The sequence below is a fragment of the Sinocyclocheilus rhinocerous genome, unplaced genomic scaffold, assembly GCF_001515625.1.
Source record: "Sinocyclocheilus rhinocerous isolate Xijiao unplaced genomic scaffold, SAMN03320098_v1.1 scaffold2810, whole genome shotgun sequence".
NCBI classification, from domain to species: domain Eukaryota; kingdom Metazoa; phylum Chordata; class Actinopteri; order Cypriniformes; family Cyprinidae; genus Sinocyclocheilus; species Sinocyclocheilus rhinocerous.
Window position 1 is genome coordinate 321,439 of NW_015626406.1, and position 19,274 is coordinate 340,712.

The 19,274-nt window shown below is 36.1% G+C and overlaps 3 protein-coding genes across 5 annotated transcripts; 1 reads left to right on the top strand and 2 right to left on the bottom strand.

The window, feature by feature from the left end:
- Positions 1-66: 66 nt before the first annotated feature.
- LOC107714924 (derlin-1-like) lies at positions 67-9,728 on the bottom strand. Its single transcript, XM_016520926.1, has 8 exons — positions 9,334-9,728; positions 5,329-5,440; positions 3,672-3,736; positions 3,313-3,339; positions 1,537-1,632; positions 1,387-1,439; positions 1,150-1,260; positions 67-950 (listed from the first exon to the last, which is right to left on the bottom strand). The coding sequence occupies exons 1-8, from the start codon at positions 9,484-9,486 to the stop codon at positions 806-808; spliced, it is 762 nt and encodes a 253-aa protein (XP_016376412.1). The 5' UTR covers positions 9,487-9,728; the 3' UTR covers positions 67-805.
- A 203-nt stretch (positions 9,729-9,931) lies between these two features.
- Positions 9,932-12,733, top strand: nsmce2 (NSE2 (MMS21) homolog, SMC5-SMC6 complex SUMO ligase). 3 transcript variants are annotated; one of them, XM_016520953.1, is made up of 7 exons: positions 9,932-9,985; positions 10,518-10,649; positions 10,761-10,873; positions 10,972-11,125; positions 11,229-11,323; positions 11,492-11,598; positions 12,428-12,733. In XM_016520953.1, exons 2-7 carry the CDS (start codon positions 10,535-10,537, stop codon positions 12,537-12,539), a joined length of 696 nt encoding a protein of 231 aa, XP_016376439.1. In that variant the 5' UTR covers positions 9,932-9,985; positions 10,518-10,534; the 3' UTR covers positions 12,540-12,733. The 3 variants fall into 3 exon arrangements, with proteins under 3 accessions (XP_016376439.1, XP_016376452.1, XP_016376446.1); XM_016520966.1 differs by having other exon boundaries at positions 9,943-9,985; positions 10,515-10,649; XM_016520960.1 differs by lacking the exon at positions 9,932-9,985 and having other exon boundaries at positions 10,276-10,649.
- A 95-nt stretch (positions 12,734-12,828) lies between these two features.
- LOC107714943 (mitochondrial import receptor subunit TOM40 homolog) lies at positions 12,829-18,807 on the bottom strand. Its single transcript, XM_016520942.1, has 10 exons — positions 18,712-18,807; positions 17,945-18,168; positions 17,791-17,858; positions 17,611-17,703; positions 17,109-17,210; positions 16,666-16,771; positions 16,061-16,183; positions 15,884-15,960; positions 15,228-15,330; positions 12,829-14,074 (listed from the first exon to the last, which is right to left on the bottom strand). The coding sequence occupies exons 2-10, from the start codon at positions 18,165-18,167 to the stop codon at positions 13,935-13,937; spliced, it is 1,035 nt and encodes a 344-aa protein (XP_016376428.1). The 5' UTR covers position 18,168; positions 18,712-18,807; the 3' UTR covers positions 12,829-13,934.
- Between the last annotated feature and the right edge of the window lie 467 nt (positions 18,808-19,274).

The window sequence follows — 19,274 nt, forward strand, 5'->3', positions numbered from 1 at the left end:
ATACTAAAATCAAATATGAAAGCAATAAATATAACTTTCAGTGTACAAATAATTATAAAACTTCGGTTTCTGTTTGCTGTCAGATGGCATGTGTACGTATAAGACTAATCTTAACTTAGTTTAATCATAAGTAATGTGTGAAAAGTGCATGGCAGTTTTACTGGAAATGGTTTGATAAACTTTACTCAAGGCTGGCATCTAAACATATAAAACAGATGGAAATATGCATACATGTATAAAACAGACTGAAATATGCATAGCACTTTCATCTGAATGTTCTGATTGGTAATTCAGTTCATTCGCAAATGTAAAGCAAAAGTAATGCTTAAGAAAATTTACAATAAATTTAACCTAATTAATTTAGACAAATGAGGTGATAAAAAAAAAAAAAAAGATTTGAAGTCCATTCCTAAACAACCATGCTAACAAACAATCTATACTGAATAGTTCATAGAGAAATTAATCAGCTACATTTGACTGTGAGCAAGTAACATGAATACGCTGAAGGATGCAGTCATATTATGGGAAACACAATTAAAGTCCCCTGAATTTCCTACAATTATACCAACTCTGCTACTGCACATATTTTTGCAGAGTTTCTGAACACACTGTGAAAGTCAATAACAGTGTGATATGACATTGAGAGTAAGAGGAAAATATGTAACGCTGGGAAAGAGCTCCGTCACTTTTCCTTTTGGGTCAGAAGAAATGCAACAAACACAAACCCAAAACATATAAAATTCATATTCTGCAGCATTGATGTTAGAAGTTTCTGTATTTATCCATTGATGGAAGAGTCAAGACTTCAGTCGTCCCCCAGCCGAAAGCCTTGACCCCAGTTATGGCGCCCACCTCCTCCACCTCCTGCCTGCTCTTGGGGCAGAGGTCTCCTGCTTGGAGGAACGCCGAATCCAGAAACCCCACCTCGTCGATTTGGGAACATCTGGTACCTGAGAAAAAAAATGTATGACAATAAAGCATAACAGTATCATTGCTGCACTAAACCCTTAATAACCCCTAACTTGTCACTTTCATTTAGCTAAAGATTCATAAATTAGTAATTTGATAAAAAGGCACTTCATTCATATCAGCATTGCTTGACTCATAATAACAGGAAGCTGAGGCCAGCTGTGCAGCCAATAAACTCACAGGAACTGTGGGGTGGAGAGGAAGGACCGGCCACCCAGGTCCATGGGGTATTTGAACATCAGAAAGAAGTAAAGGTGACCAACTAAGTTCCCAATCAGCTCGTTGACAACGCTGAAGAAAGAAATGGTTATTGTTACAATAATTATTATGTGACTATGATGACTCAATGTTATACAACATCTACATCAAATGACTATGACATTTGAATATTAATCTGTGTGGGGGGGAAATTCTTACGAGCCTCCGATGATATAGTTGAATCCCAGAATGACCCAAGGGAGATAACAAGCCTGTGTTAGTGTGAACATGAACAGGTTTTGGTGTGGAGCATTAAAATACATCAGTATATCATGTAAAATCACACTGTAGTAATAATGCATTGAATACCTTGAATCTGGTGCCAAACCAGAAAGATACAATCGTGTCACGATTTAGTTGAGCCCAGACGTACAGAACAGACATGATCAAAGGGATCATCAGGAGCTGCAAAACACAAACAAGCCAATATTTATGAACAAATGAATAAGGAAATTAAAATTAAAATGTAACATTACAATTTACAACATTGCAATGCAAAAACAACTAATAGGTTACATTAAAAAGCTTAATTAACTCCATGGGAATTCCAGCAGTGCAGAAGAATGCTCATAAATCACACAAGGTTGTCATTCAAATAAGCAGCACAAGGTTTCAGATGATTTGAGAAAGACAAAAACTGCTTTGAGACCATTTTTGTCTCCATTGTGTTGTCTTCATTTAATGATGATTTACACCAAATAAGAGGGGCAACATTTGCTTCTGGTGCACTTTCAAGTTTGAAAGATGATGTAGGGAGGCAGGGGGCATTTTCACATCTTCTTTCATAACTCATTGACTACACTAAATCTACTGTTTTCAGCACTGATAATAACAAATGTTTCTTGAGCACCAAATCAGCATATTAAAATGATTTCAGAAGGATCGTGTGACACTGAAGACTGGAGTAATGGCTGTTGAAATTTCAACTTTGACATCACAGGACTAAATTGCATTTTAAAATACACTGAAGTTGTATTGAATTGTAATAATCTCTCTAAATATTACCATTTTTACTCTGTTTTTGATCAAATAAATGCAGCCTTTCTGAGCATAAGCGACTTTTAGAAAAGATATTATCACACTTCATATTTAGTGCTGTCAAACGATTAATCGCATCCAAAATAAAAGCTTTTGTTTACATAATATATGTGTGTGTACTGTGTATATTTATGATGTAGATATAAATACAAACACATGCATGTATATATTTAAGAAAAATATGTTATATGTATATATCAAATATATTTTTATATAATATAAATTATAATATAAATGAATATGAATATAAATATATACACGTAAATACATATATTTATTTTCATAATATATACTGTATGTGTGTGTCTTTATATATACAAAATAAATATACACATACATATATTGTGTAAACAAAAACTTTTATTTTGGATGTGATTAATCACGATTAACCATTTGACAGCACTATATTAAATATATTTTTAATAGTACCTTCTAGTGTTAAAGTCTAGAGTGTTAGCATCTGTGATTTATGTCAACTTTTACACAACAACCTAGCGATAAAATAGATACAAGTTCAAATTCAAAGATATTAAAACTTTAATACTGGATAACTAAAATTATTAACAAAATACCATACTAAACAATTAAAAATAGTGCCGTCAAACGATTAATTGCGATTAACCGCATCCAAAATAAAAAATTTTGTTTACATAATGTGTGTACTGTGTATATTTATTATGTATATATATATATAAAGAAAAATATGTAAAGTTTATATATTAAATATATTTATATATGATATAAATTATATGAATATAAATATATACATGTAAATATTTTCAAAATATATGCTGTATGTGTGTATTTATATATACATAATAAATATACACAACACACACATATATTATGTAAACAAAAACTTTTATTTTGGATGCGATTAATCGTTTGACAGCACTAATTACAATCACTTTTTAAAGAGAGAATGAAGATCGCTACATTATTTGACTTGTTAATAAATATCCTCCACTTTACTAAGTGCCAATCATACAAAAAAAAAAATTTGGAAAATTTCACATTTATAAAAAGGAAGAAAAAACTCAGACTAACCTGCATGTCCATCATTAGGCCTGTTATCTGAATTATAAATGTTAAGGACAGATAAAGGCTGTGTGTCAAAGGAAAATGAACATGACTCCTAGAAAAGCTTTTTCTTGCTGAGTGGACGCTGTATAGCATGAAAACCACATCTGCAGAGGATATTAAATCATTTAATGCAATATTCTAAAATGCTGAATTCAGCACATCACATTCATTGAGTGAAGTCATTCACTGTTAATGGGTATGTGCTGTACAGACGCAAATCATTTGATGACAATGACTAATCACTTGTTTGCGTTGCACTGAATGACACATTTTATCTTATAATAAAATATTACAGTACAGTGTGTACAGGACAGAGAGGATACAACAATGCAAATCCAGTTGAATAGAAGCATGAACATGTAGTCTGCTGTTCTTCCATCAAAAGCTCCTGTAAAAGGGAGAAAATATGATGAGATGTCACGTCCCATAGTAATCATCACTTCACTTCCTGATCAAATAAAGTTTTACACATAAAGAACAGTATATATTTTTTTTAAACTCTGTACATCATAGTGAGATATGACAAGTCATATTGTAAGACTAGAAAGATGCTGAAGCGGGTCACCTCACAGGGGCTGCCATTTTGAAATAATTTGATTAGCTGAATAATTCTCTCTTTATATTAGCAGGGCTGTACGTTAACTTTTTTTTCACATAGCACTGGTGCTACAGAGGTTGAAAGTTTTGTAGCACAGGCCAAAAAGTTGTAGCACAAGTATAAAACGTCTCTTATCATGTCTGAAAACAAACACAAGTAATGGAGTTCATCACTTAAACAGGCACTGATGTTCCATACAGAGCACAAAAAATACAAAAAATTGTTTTTAGACAAAGTTTTCTTAATTTGATAAAAATGGAAGAGTGCAGAAACATAACACCTCTTACACATTAGCAAAATATAAAATAAAAAAGAATGGCAGACATTTAGGCCAAAGTGAGCAAAGATAAAAAATCTTTGTCATTATTTTATCTTTGTTATTACAAAATAAGAACAAATATATACATTACAAATACACATAATATACAAATAAAACAAACAGTGCTTTATTTTTCAGGTACAGTATTTAGCAGTAAAATTCAAGAGATACAACGATATTTCTTCAAAAGCAGATCGTGGAGACATTCAAAAATCGTCATATCGCACAGCCCTAACTTCCAAGTATAATCAATCTCACACACACAAACAAGCACAACGAAATCACTTCACACTATTAAGCGGCTGTGTTATGAACATGCAAAACTGTATCGCAGGCGTGCTACAGTGGTAAATTTATTCATCGCACAGACCAGTATTTTCGTAGCACGTGCGACATATATGTCGCACTGTACAGCCCTGTATTAGTAACCCCTATTTCTGCCATATGTACATTAACTGACAGTCACCACTGATAAGCTACCACTAAATATTGTAGAAACTTAATTTGCTGTAAAGTTGCTTTGCAATGATTTGTATCGTGAAAAGCGCTGTACAAATAAACTTGAATTGAATTATTATTGGACATTTCCGCTCGTGGAATAGAATAAATCATGATTTTTACAATGCCTTCAGTAAATTAAATCTTGTAATGCTGCATCTACACCACTCGGTGTCAGTATAAAAGGCCATTCACACAAATAACGATAATAATAATAACTGCATTATTGAATTTGGGTGGATTCTGACTGGCTGGCAATGTTTTTTTTTTTATCAGATTTTTTTTTTTTATTGTTCTGAAAGTGATTCCGATATTGTTCCTCTGTGTTATATATTAGGACAGCAAGTCCACACAACAGTTTCAAAAAAACTTTCCAGCTGATAAAACACTGACAGCCAATCAGAATCCACCTGACTTCAGCATTAAGTGGGCTTAAGCATTTAAAGTGGCAGATGACAAACCTCTAGGTAAGAATGAAACAAAAAATATTGAGTGCACTTTTAAGTCCAGTCACACATTATTTTAATTAAAGGACAATTAATATATTTTAGGAAACAGAAGCTACCTGTTTCAAGCCTTGAGGAGTACTGGTAGAGGAAATACAAATTAACCAGGTATAGAAAACCCGTCCCTGGGCCAACTGGGAAATACAGTGTTGCAGATATTGGTCTCCATATCTGTTGAGAGGACACAGAAAAAATTATTAATGACTTGACACAGATTACCGTTGGAGATGCCCACTGATTCTGGCTTATTGAAACAGATGCATCAAAGTACTTACTGATTTAAAAATCAACAGACATAAGATACTTAAAGGGATAGTTTACCCAAAACAAAGAAAGAAAGAAAATTCTGTCATTATTTACTCATCCTCATGTTGCTTTGACCCTGTATACATTGACTTTCTTTCTTCAGTGGAACATAAAAAATATATATTTTGAGTGTTTTTGTCCATGCAATAGAAGTCAATGGTAAACAAAACGGTTTGGTTACCAACATTATCTTACCAAAAATATCTACCAAAATATCTTCTTTTGTGTTCTGCAGAAGAAAAAAAGTCATACAGGTTTGGAATGGCATGAGGGTGAATAATTGGTATTATCCCTTTAAACTGAAGTAGAAGTACAGAAAACCAACAGGCACTGAGAATATCCAGCAAGCAGCATTTGTATGCAGTCGCCAGCACTGCCTGAAAGTTATAGCTACCATGCTTGCACTGCAGATTTGATTCCCCACACATTGTGGACTCATTATCCATGTGCCTGAGCACGACTGCAGCTATTACACCAGACATCACGCTCTGAGAGGAACAGACAATCATCTGGTCTGTTATCCAGATTTGTTCGGTAATTCCCAGACTAGAAAAACTGGGTCAGTAAACAACAAACACACTCCCCTGCACACATTTTTAACACTCTCCGGTGTTTAATTTCCTCTAAACATGCACATGCACACCTTATCCCTCTCTATAGTCCTCGGCTGTCTTGTTCTCCTCCCTTTCCCTGTATCCCTCCCTCACTTCTAGTGCGTTCTCTCCTCCCTCCGGCACACACAGAAACCCTGAGCTAACAGGGTTTTCGGTCTGGGGGACTGTGAATCCGCTGAGCAGCAACGCTTTGATGTTGGCGTCTGAACTGGCTCTGCGGTAGCCAGGCAGTCCAATGGCCCCCTCGCGCACTGCAGCATAAATCACGCCAGCTCACCTGTGTGGAGAGGTGACCTCTGTGGACTGCAGCATAGAGAAGTGGGTTAAAAAGCACAGCAGGATTGGTATGCCGCGAGAGGACGGGGAGAGGCTTATTTGGCCGCTTCTCAACCGCTAAATGGTTCCTTAAGACAAATGTGCCAATGTGAGCACCGGTTCACTGTGACAAAAAAGCTTTATGTTACCCTTGGCTTAGCAATGTATGCTCTTTAAAGTGGGTGATATCACTCATTTTGCTCAGATATAGTTTACTTCCTATATCTGTGCCATAATCCGGAAGAAACCTGTACTGGCACAGGAGTCATGAAATGTTAGCTAATAGTGAGCAGACAGGAGTTAAGTTTAGAGCATGTTCAAAGGGAGTTGATAAATCACAGAAACGCCATATAAAAAGGAGCTCAACATTTAAGTTCCTAAATTACAACTAAAATTGTTCAACAAAAATGAATCACAGGTTAATTAGCCATTAGCAGAGGTCAAATTAGTCCATGCCTGAATTTCAGGTGCATCACTCATGAAAACGTATCTTGGGAAACAGATTTAAAGCAATAATGCTGCCATTTACAAACTAGATAAGCCAAAGAAATATCAGTGAAATCTCACTGTTAAAGACATAGTGACACGTGATGGATGCTAAACGCTACCAAAATGTCCAGACAGTGTGAGGTGGGTTTAAATACATATTAAAATAACTTCTTGTGGGCTTTACTTCTTAAGGGGTGGTGCATTATCCCACTACACACAGTTTAGAACTTGCATGACAGCTTTTCAATCTTTTACATGCCACAGGCCACCAAATATAATCATCTTCTTGCAAGGGACCCCCATCCTAAAGACATATTTATATTAAACTGCACACTTTGTAAATAACATATCTGCACACTAATAACATCTGTACATTTATCTAAACAATTAAATTTTCTCCTATACTTCTATTTCTGTATATAGTACATTATTTAATGTTTTTTTTTTAAATTAGTTTTATATTACATCCCTACTGTGTTATTCCTATGTATGTCTGCACTATCATGTATGTCTGCACTATGTTTGTACTTTCTTCTGCACTGGAAGCTCCTGTCGTCAAGTCAAATTCCTTGTGTGTGTAAACATACTTGGTAATAAAGCTCTTCTGATTCTGATTCTGATTAAAAGAGCTACATATTTTTATGTATAAAAAAATGAAAAGTGAAAATCTGTGTAAAATATTATTTGGAAAATATTTATGTATTTGTTTTACATTACATTATTAAATGTTTCCATACTCATAGTGCTGCAGCATTATTAGATGTATAATCTATTTATTTGCATAATTTTTTAAAAAGTATTTTAATTAAATTATTTTATTTTAATAAATATTTCATTTGTTTATTTAGTTTAATATTAGATTTGAATTATTATTTATTTATTCATTCACACTGATGATCTCTAAACTTTTCCACTGACTCCCTGGGGGTCCCTGAACCCCAGTTTGACAACCCCTGCTTTAAGCACTAAAACTGTTCTGAAGAAAACGATGTATATAATCTAGGCCTATACATAGGCTTTTGATATTAACACATGATAGTTAACCACCCAGAGAAGCTCATAATTTGGTGCAATAAGGATGGAAATAATGGATACAAATGTTTCTTAAAAACATTAATCTGGTTGTTTTACACTTTTAGCCCACAAACAAATTGCTTGGCGCCACCTGGTGGAAATTACTGACACCGAAAACAACAAATATCATATTTTTGATAATTAATGATCATGGTTAATGACGTATTTTAAAATATTTTCAATACTTAGAGTTTAGGCAGACTGTAAGAATTAGGTATTAGAAAAGCCGACCTCCACATTGTGGACAACAGAATAACATTATTTCTAATATATGTCGCAAAACTCTCATATTACCTAATTAGTTATAGTAAACAAGGTTAAAATATTTGCCATCACAGTGAGAAGCAGTTATTGTAAAAGGAAAAATTAATTAGGCAGCCCATGAAAGCCTGTTGTCCCGGAAGTGTAGCCTCGGACGCGTACTCGACTGTCATTGGTTGAACAGAGCAGCCTGGGACGTGTTCAATGTTACTGTTTTTTTTCTTTCTGTGGGTGCGCAACTTTTGATTCAAATTGCGTTTCCTGTCTTTCAATACTATAATAATATCACCAGTATAACAGAATAATGGTGACGTACAGATGGAGGGATTAGGTTAAATAAATTAGCATACTGACGATGCACAAATAGCACGTGTTACGCTCTCTCTTACCATTCACATTCTGCTTAATCATAAAACATCGTATTAAGTATTCGTATTCGCTTCAACAACCTTTAAATACCTAACATTAAAACTTCCTAATGTACAAAAAATATTATATAATAAACCACGTAATTTAGGCAATCAGATGCACTGTGCATGAGATTTTGAACACAAATCACTAAACCGTCTTTCATCATTTACCGTTCACTACAGCACAGTTCTCCAGGACGCATCAGTTTAGAGTTTTGAACTAAAATTATTTTAAAAGTCTTTAATGCTGGTGTTATAGCTGTTAACTGTATGAAATGATCCGCGGCGCTATGGGATGATATTAGACTCTAAATGATTAATAGATGCACGCACAATTATCAGCCCCAGCTGGCCCACTTTGACCCAAGGTTTTCGTCGGGCCAAAAAACCCGGGCCTTTGGCCCCGAGGAAGCTCCGACGAGGCACGATCAAGCCCCGGAAGTGACAGTGGAAACGCGACTGGCACGCCCGCTTTTGGCCCGACAGTGGAAACGCGGCTAGTGTAACATTACTCCAGTGCGGGGCCTACAACAAGGCCTTGTCATCGCTGCTGTTGTCTAAACTCTCACTACTGTTAAACTGAACGTAAACCTACCTGGAATTTATGAAAGAATGCCTCCGGCCATAACACGAGATATATAGGACTGATTAATCCCAGCTTTCCTATTAGCGGCACTGCAATTGAGCCAGCAAACCAGTAGCGAGTGATGAAAGGGATGTTTTTAAACCAGTCCCCGATATCTGACATCTTGCCATATGATTATAAAGCCTGGAGATTCTCTGTCGGTTCTCCACCGATGCAGTTTAGGAAAACGAGCAGGTGCAACAAACGGATCTGTGATCACAACGCAGAAATGCTGTTTCAGTCTTCTTCTATTTTGGTTACCCTGGTGTACGCACTCCTTCCCCGTTTAGTTTACATGACGTGGCCGCGTACAGACGCGTCCTTGTTGCGATTTTCCGTTAGATTTGACTGTCAAATTAACAGTCATGCAAAGAAATACGGGATTTTTTCGAATTCGAAAAAAAATGAATGTTTATAATCTAAACGCAGATATTTAAAAAAATGTAGTTTTTATAATTTATGCGGGCTGTAGTCACTAAATATACCACAATTATGTGAAACGTAGTAAGAACTTTAAGACCACTTTATGAAATCGTTAAAAGTCTTTTATGTTGACGTCTAGTTCGAGGCGTTTTGAAACCGGAAACGGCTACTCTGTGGCGCTACTTTTGGTGAAGTTAAGGTTTGGTATCATTTTATGTGATTATATTTGCAAAAAATATCGCAGATAAGTAGTTTGAATGTTTTAAGGGAATTATCGAAAACGAAAATGCTATAGCTTACCACTTAGACCAATAAATTGTTAGTACATTTTGTTAAAGAGAAAAATGAAAGTAACGTTAATTACATTATTTACAGATCATCATTCACTTCCAAAACTGTATGACTTTCTTTTTTCTTTAAGTTTAACAAAAACGATGTCAGGCAGAATGCTTGGTACTGTCGGCCTCAGTCACCATTCACTTACATATCTTTTTTTCACACTTTATAAGTGAATGGTGACAGAGGTTGTTATTCTGTTATCATATCTTTTTTTGTTCTATTAAAGAAAGTCCTACAAGTGTTAAAGAACACGAGGGTGGGGAAAGAGATTTTTTTTTTTTTTTATCTGGTGGACTGTCCCTTTAAATTCTTTTCATAGCGTGTTGTCAACCCAATGTTTAAGGTGCACGTGAGTTTGTGGTTAGAATTTGTGTCTTTTTCCCCCCAAGCAGTCATATAGCTTCCAAAGATGTCTCTAAGTTCAGTGCAGTCCACCTTGTCCACTCTGAAGTCATGCCAAGCAGATATCGGAGGTTGTATGGACATGGTATCAGATGTTGCGCTGGGAATAGTTGAAGCACAAGGTGAGTGATTTCTGAAAGATCATGTGACATTAAAGACTGGAGTAATGGCTGCTGAAAATTCAGCTTTCTTTTGGACATACTTTTCAAAATGTACTTTATATTTGATTTCAGGTATGGATAACAGTCCAGCTCTGAAGAAGCTGGAGGGGATGATTCTGGAGTGCTCAAGACTGGACCGAGAAATCAACTGTTTTGTGGAGTCTGTTGATGAGATGACTGCTCAGGTTTGTCTTAACTGACTGTCACTGGTGCTTTATTTTGACACACAGTCTTTGTCAAGTCTCCCATTGAGCCACCCTGGCTTTCTCTCTATGTTCTGTAGGTCAGACATGAACCTCCTGAGGCCATGGTTCACCTGAGAAACTCTGTAAAGGAGCGATTCACTGAGCTTGTGGCTGGAGTTACAGATGCAGACCTACAAAGGCACAGCAAGGTTGTTGCCTTCAGAGACAGTGTCAGGAAATATGCCATGCAAGGTGAGGAACTCACCCCCTCTTGCAACACAAGGCCGCTGTATTTTCCACGTTATAAGTGCTGCAATTCCTAAATATTTTATTTTTATGCATAATGTATATGCAGCGGGTCAAACTGCTGCTGAGAATGAAGAAGAGGAGCTGGATGAGGACATTGCTGTAACACAGAGCCAGACAAACTTCATCTGCCCTCTCACCCAGGTAAACGTCAGCATCATTTCACAGCATCAAGTGCACAAGATGTTATAGCCCTTGAGTTAAAAGTTCGCATTTGTAGTGATGTTTTTGTGTGTTACTTGTATTGCAAGAAGAAGAAACATATAAAAATGACATATCAGTCAAACCTTTTACTTTACCTTTTTCTGACAGGCTGAGATGGTCAGTCCAGTGAAAAACAAGAAATGCCATCATTACTATGACCAAGAGGCTGTACTTGAAATGATTAAGGCCAGGCACAAAAATAAGAAGAAATTTCGGTATGTAGTCACTGCTCGGTTTTTTCTTTATGTTGCCCTAAATAAGTATACTGTTATGCAAAATTAATTTCCATATCCAGTCCAACAGGGCTGCATTTATTTGATGAAAAACACAGTAAAAACAAATATTGTGAAATATTATTACAATTTAAAATAACTGTTTTCTATTTTAATTAATATATGTGATTGCAAAGCAGAATTTTTAGCAGGCATTACCCCAGTCTTCAGTGTCACACGATCATTCAGAAATCATTCTAATATGCTCAAAAAAAGCTCATTATTTTTAATGTTACATTTATTTAATGTTATTTATTAAATCTTAAAGGGGTCATATGATGCGATTTCAATTTTTCCTTTCTCTTTGGAGTGTTACAAGCTCTTGGTGCATAAAGAAGATCTGTAAAGTTGCAAAGACTAAAGTCTCAAATCCAAAGAGATATTCTTTATAAAGTTAAGAGTCAGCCACGCCTACCTACCAGTAATGTACAGTATGTGGAAAATAATGTGTTTTTTGAACCTTAAAACGCATAAACACATTTCATTACACCAAATACACAAAATAATGTTCTTTTTAGCAACATCATATGACCCCTTAAAACTTATACCAGAGTTACATTTAATATCAATGTTAACACTTATCAATTGTTTTGCTGCTTAATATATTTCTGGAAACCAACAGGATTCTTTGATTAATAGAAAATAGATTTTTTTTTGTAACATTGTAAAAGTCTTTACTGTCACGTTCGATCAATTTAACGTATCCTTTGAACTGTAGTGTATAGAACAATGTAACAGCCACTGTTGCCAACTTTTCTGTCATTCTTCACAGCTGTCCAAAGGTTGGCTGCGGAAACACAGATGTTCAGCTGTCAGATCTTGAGTTGGACCTGGTTATGAAGAGAATGATCCAGAACCATAAGAGACAGAGCGGAAAAACTTAATTTGACTAAATCAGTCCTGCAGATGTTACAGTTGTTCTGTCTGTAATAGGAAAATGGTTTTGCCTGAATTTTCAAATGTAGAACTGGAGACTTTTGCAGTAAAATTTGGTTCATGTTAATCTATAACACATTTATAGTTCATGTTTGCAATACAAATATAAATGCACTATGCTTGTCAATGCTGACCTTTTTTTTTTTTAAACAAACATTTGCACCGTTCTCATATTACCTCACATCAACTAGGCATTTTATCCTTAGTCAAACAAAGTAAGACCTTTTCATCTTTAGCAATGGCAATAAAAACCTAGTTCTTTTCAAAACTCAATTCACAACCAAATGTTTATTCAACATAATTGCACTGTAAAATAATCCATTAGAATCAGGCCAAAAGCCTGTTTTATAGTACTCCACCATGTCACAAAGACATGAAATCAGCATGAGACATGGGCATTAAAACCAGCTTAAGTTGTACAGGTTTATTACAATATCTGCACCAACCCTTTGACTGCCCCAAACACCTTTGACTGTGTACAACAACTAATTAAAACAATACAAACTTTGAAAATACTTCCATGTGGAAAATTCAGTGAGGCATTTCATGTCGAGACACATAAAAAGGACAGTCTGATTGGTTACGCCCGGTCAATATGAAACCGGCATTCGAATTTGGCCCTAAGACCCTAACAGACAAATACAGGAAAAAGACCTTATGATCAATAGTCTCAGACAGTTCTGATTGACTAGTTATTTGAGACAAAGGGACACAGGCATTGACTTAAACAACCCATTATTTAAACTCAGAGCTTCCCATACATTTAATTTTCATAATTTTGACATAAACAGCATTTCATTTATTGAAGTGAATTATTGAAGATCAAGTCATTTTCACATGAACAAGTAGACTAAAAAAAAAAAGCACACTCAAACCGCCTTACCACATTTATATAGACCCAAGTGTTTTTTGTTCACTGATCAAAAAATGAAGACGGCATAAGCCTTCTGCTCTTAAGAAAACCGTCTTACGAAAAGAGAAAACATAATTTTGTCTCAAAAAGAAAAGAGCAAAGGCATGTCCACATTTTCTGACTGTATCAGAATGAATCATATTGTGAAAACGGATACGCATGTCCTTTCAAAACACCTGCAATGTTATGCATATCAGACACACTTCTTTCACATGATGCGCATTTAAAAACAAACCTTATGTGACCTATTGATGAGAGCTCTGCTGGACAGTCCTGCGAGCTCTTTGTCCTGGTCCGTCCATGTGAAGGTTCAACACACTAATACTGGGAGTCCGTTTCAGTGTTGGTCCATGTCCCCATGTCTCTTTGCACCGGTCCAAGCGTGGTGGAGGGTTGTATCTGTTGAGATTCTTGAGTCGCCACGGCCGTTCTATCCGATGGTGATGCCGAAGCCACACTGAAACTTGTTCTTGCGGTGGTTAAGGAAGGCGCCTAAAGCTAGTGATAGAGGAAGGGGTAACAGCTTCTTTTCCAGCGTCGCTCCCACCACCCAGTTGCTATCTAAAGAACCTGAAGAACAAGAAGAGGACAGGGAAGCTTAGCAATGGAACCAAACTGGAACAAACTTGAAAGTAGGTTGCACAATTAATCGAAATAAAACCAAAATCACAATACAGCTTCTAGCAACGGCTGCAATTTAATATAAATAAATAAATATAAATGCGCTGCGTGTTTAGAGTGAAGCACGGCACTGTTCTTATGTGTGAGCATCTCATTATCCACTGATGTTTGAGCGTCTCAGTTCACAGTACATTTTGTTCCATGCAAACTCCATCTCTGTATCTGCTCTGAGTTTGGATCATTTTAATATGAATCTGTGGACACAATATGCACTAACAATCTTCCTAAACTTGTAATGCGCTTAACGATCCCAAACTGGATCAATAGCTTAAACCAGGGCTGTCCAAACTCGGTCCTGGAGGGCCGGTGTCCTGCAGAGTTTAGCTCCAACCCTAATTAAACACACCTGAACCAGCTAATCAAGCTCTTACTAGGCATACTAGACATTTCCAGTCAGGTGTGTTGAGGCAAGTTGGAGCTAAACTCTGCAGGACACCGGCCCTCCAGGACCGAGTTTGGACAGCCCTGGCTTAAACACTGACCCACAAAACAAAGCTTTAAGGGCTTTCTGTGGTTCAGTATAAAAGTTTGATGGCTTAACATTTGAAATTAAAAAGATTAATACACCCATAAATATAAGTGCTGTAAGTTTACAGTTGAAATGTAAAATACAATCATTATTATATATTTTTTTCTTAAATACTCATTTTATTTTACAGTGAAGTGAATTTAGTGATATTTGTTTTATTTAGTAATAATCATACTCTTGATAATAATAATACTAATAAATTACATTCTTCTTAAATACTATTGTGTTGTAGGGAAATATTACAACAGTAGTATTTATTTTGTTTTTATTTAGTAATTAAAATACTACTACTACTACTACTACTAACTATGATTATTATTTTATAGCCATATTGATATATAAATTACAATTTTTTAAAATCACATTTTAAATCATTATGATGATTTTTAATCTGACAAATCACAATTAGATTGATTCCCCAAATTGTGCAGCCCTACATGAAAGTGTGCAAATAATTCAAATCAATCTCAAATTGGTTTGAATGCAAATGTTTCAAGAAAAGTGTTTCAATACCTTTAAAAAGCAGATTTGCTTTCGGTACATCCAACTGATAACCAAACGACACGCTTGTGTCCTGCATCCGTGTGCTGGCCTCAAACTCTACCCCAATCTGGAGCTGTTCAAATTCAAAGGAGTGAGTTTAACAGATCTTTAACAGGTCTTATCTCAAGTAACAAATCTGTCATTTAATACATCTATTTATGGTATGAAGTACCTGGTCTTTTTCCATAATCATACGACTACTGTAATTTGAGTTTTAAAAAAATGTCTTGTCATTGAATTGCATCAAAGAGCATATTGTAAGGTTATTTTAGTATTATTTAAATACTATTATATTTTTTATTAATAATTTGACAGTTTAGATTTTTATATTTTATTAGGTTTTTTTATAGAATGAGATACTAATATAGTATTTATTAATTTGTAATAAGTTTGTATTTTTTTTTATTTAGGCATTTTTACCTTTATTATAATAGGACAGATCAGAACTAACAGGAAGCGAAGTGGGACAGAGAGAGGGGGGCGGGATTGGGAAAGGTCCTTGAGTCGGGATTCCAAACTGGGATGCCAGTATCAAATTCAAAGGAGTGAGTTTAACAGATCTTTAACAGGTCTTATCTCAAGTAACAAATCTGTCATTTAATACATCTATTTATGGTATGAAGTACCTGGTCATTAGCTTTGTGGTAATATGACGCATGTGCACCAGCTCCTCCAACAGTCAACGTGGCGACATAGTTACTACCTGAGGACGAAAACATACAGGTCCAATCAGTACATTCAATCGAATTATGAATTTCTGCCAATCCTTGAAATGTGACAAAGAATGATCTGCAAATGACCACCTGTGTATCTGCCCACAAATGATGTGACGGTGCCCTCTTCTCCTGGCCTCCTGTGATAGACCAGTTCACCACCCAATACCAAAGCAGGAGACAAGGACTGGAGGTAGTGTGCCACAAGGATACCTAACAGACCAAACATGAAAGTGAATGTAAGCTCCTACAGATAAACAGTTTCCTCATAAAACTTAAAAAGTTTGGCGTCAGTAAGATTTTTTATAAAGGAAATTACTTTTGTTCAGTAAGGATGCATTATTTCATATTACAACAACAAAAAAAGTATCAACATTTCCAAAAAAAATTTTTCTTAAGCAGCAACTCAGCATATTAGAATGATTTCTGAAGGATCATGTGACACTAAAGACTGGAATTTTGCCATCACAGGAACAAATTACACTTTAAAATATATTCAAATAGAAAACAGTTGTTTTTAAAAATGTAAAAAATTCACAATATATTACTGTTTTTACTGTATTTCTGATCAGTAAATGCAGTCTTAAGAGAGAACATTACAAAAATCTTACAGACTCCAAACATAAACATAACATCTTGTATTGTTTTTTTAGAACTTGACAGTCATGGACTATAGCAACTGCAAGGTATGTTACCAGATCCAACGAGAACATCTGGGTTGCCAAGGGTAACAGCAGCTGTGAAGTCATCGCCACGGTATTCTGCATCACACTGCCAGTTTACAAACTTGTGTTGCTGCGTCTGTAACACATCATTTATTCAGGCAATTAATAACAATACACTATGCAGCACTGCATCTCATTTTCCACAACAACAGATCTCTGGACAAAGCTGCAATTTTAAAGACATTAGATCATGATTGGGATTAACTTCTTAAAGCCCGTGAAAGGATTTATTTCTTCTCACCATATTTTCTGAAATTACTTTTCTCACAATACGAGAGAAACCAGTTTAGCACATAACTGATCTAGCTTACATTAACTGTATGATACATCTGTGTCATAAAAAACTATACCATGTGTAGGATCTGCTGATTCACATTCATAGTTTGTGAACATGACTGCAAAGTCGTGCATACCTGCATTACCAATTTAGAGCGAATGCGGTTGGTAAGCTGATGGATGACCTGTGCGTTTAGACTGCCTGTGTTGTCCATGTCACCTACCATGACCGGAAAAGACTGAGGGGGACAGACAAAAAAAAACAAAAAAAGAGAGGCATTAACATCACATCCTACTCAGCATTTCATTCAGACTCAATATTGGCATAGCAAGTTGACAGAAAACCGCTTCAAAGGGAAAAATATACATTAAAAACAATAGTTCTTAAAAATAAAGTGATTCTAGACAGTGTTATTTTAGTTTCACTAAAATATTATACTTTATCAATATTTTAAACTTTACAAAAAAAAAAGTAAAATTAAGGGTATTAGTGGTGTCTGTGAACAGCGCTGGATGTTGGTGCGCTGCCCACAAGGCTATCGGCACCGACATAAGTTTTGTATTTTTATATCTTCTGTTTTCTGTATAACAAGCTGACAGGAAAACACTAGTCAGTTAAAAAGCAACTAAAAGGCTCACCTCTGCAGGTCCTGTTTGCTTGCTGCCCACATACGTGGCTCCAAATCTGTAACCTGAGTCCCCCAAGGTGCTTAGAGTAATTGTGTGACTAACCTGAGGAAGCAAATGAAGATGTGATATATTTTTGTCATTCTATCTTTCATTTCTAAGTAGTAAAAATAGAATTGTGTGATAACTGACCTGGAAGTGATTACTCAAGCCCTTGTTGACAACTAATCGTACCCCCTCAATCTGCACAGGGAAAACCTCTGAAAAGCAGACAAAAAGACCGTAAGTAAACATAATAGATCATAAAACTGTAGAAGGTATGTCAGAAAATGACCCTAAGACAAACCTTTGCATTTCCGATGACACTCTTCAAATGTGCCGGGGTTGGAGAGAGAGGCCTCTGCATCTGTCCCGGGCTGCCCCTGTGTGCTTGAGGTGGCTGGGACTGCAGACACTGGGGGCATGGTGAAACCTGGGGGTACCGTCACCAGACCTGCGCCCCCTGGGGCGCTGCCACCCCCTGAGGCTGCGGGTGGGTTTGGGGAGCCGGCAGCCAACACACTGCCCATGCTTAAGAAAAATACAACAGTACAGTAAGATTGAAATAGCATTAAATGTTATCATTAGCTGACAAGAAGCATAGGGCAAAAGGTCACGTTACTATAGTCAGAGACAGACTGGCAGTAAACAACATATTTCTAGTTCCAACAACTGCCAACTGTAAAAACCAAATGAAAACCTTCATATTTTCCGGTTTTTAGTTGACAACTAACTTATAGTCAAGCTGCGACTCCCTTGGCATGAAAGCCAGTTCTGCGCGCATAACAACAACTAGAATTTGGCTCGTTAGAGTAAAGTAGTGCACTAGCATGTGGAGCTTCATTCAAGCCTCATTGGCTAAATAGCAGGTAAGCTAAGGTTAATGCTAGCTAACTAGCTAACATGCTGTGATGTAAAAGAAAGAGTGGCACATATCTGAGTGAGACGCGAGAAAGAGGCTGTATTATATATACTAGCTGGACAGTCATTTCTATCAGTATATGGCGGACTAATATATAGCAAGTGTATGAATGCAATTTATGTAACTATTTGTAGGCCTCGTGCTATACTCACGTTTAGCAATGCAGTCCAGTTAAACGGCTGAGAGGCACCGGTAGGATGCAAGGGACAACCTACAAAACCGACGTCTTGGCCCGCCCATTCCGGCTGTATTAAGAGATGATTGGATAAAAGACACCACAACTGCCTGATGATTGGATACTGAGTATGGCGTCCTCGTGAGGTCATCGGGGAAGGAAATACGACGGCGCGTTCTTTTTTTCCCCTTCTTTTTTCGTCTGGCAGATCTTATTCTCTCTTATTGTTATCTCTTTAATGAATATTTTCTTTACAATCTGTATTGTTTCATTATGTTACAAAAAAATAAATAAATAAAAATACGACGGCTCGTGACGTATATTCTCCACTCCTCCAAAGGTACTCTTCAAGGGTATGAGATGTACATTTGCATTTGTTCTTGATACAAGCATGTTTTCGTTGTGTTACCTTAATACAACAATAAGAAAATGGACGAAGGGATGGTAACAAAACTAGTTTGTTTACATTTTATTCCAGTTAATGCAGAATTGTGAGAAACAATATAGTCATATATTTAATGATTATTAATATATATATAT

Coding starts and splice junctions, on each gene's coding strand:
- LOC107714924 (XM_016520926.1), bottom strand. CDS start 9,486: ATGTCAGATATCGGGGACTGGTTTAAAAACATCCCTTTCATCACTCGC. Junction 5,441..9,333: donor CATTCTTTCATAAATTCCAG/GTAGGTTTACGT, acceptor TCCTCTCAACAG/ATATGGAGACCAATATCTGC. Junction 1,261..1,386: donor AACTATATCATCGGAGGCTC/GTAAGAATTTCC, acceptor TTCTTTCTTCAG/CGTTGTCAACGAGCTGATTG.
- nsmce2 (XM_016520953.1), top strand. CDS start 10,535: ATGTCTCTAAGTTCAGTGCAGTCCACCTTGTCCACTCTGAAGTCATGC. Junction 10,874..10,971: donor TTGATGAGATGACTGCTCAG/GTTTGTCTTAAC, acceptor TATGTTCTGTAG/GTCAGACATGAACCTCCTGA. Junction 11,126..11,228: donor CAGGAAATATGCCATGCAAG/GTGAGGAACTCA, acceptor ATGTATATGCAG/CGGGTCAAACTGCTGCTGAG.
- LOC107714943 (XM_016520942.1), bottom strand. CDS start 18,167: ATGGGCAGTGTGTTGGCTGCCGGCTCCCCAAACCCACCCGCAGCCTCA. Junction 16,184..16,665: donor AGATGTTCTCGTTGGATCTG/GTAACATACCTT, acceptor TTGGTCTGTTAG/GTATCCTTGTGGCACACTAC. Junction 15,331..15,883: donor ACCACAAAGCTAATGACCAG/GTACTTCATACC, acceptor GAATTTGAACAG/CTCCAGATTGGGGTAGAGTT.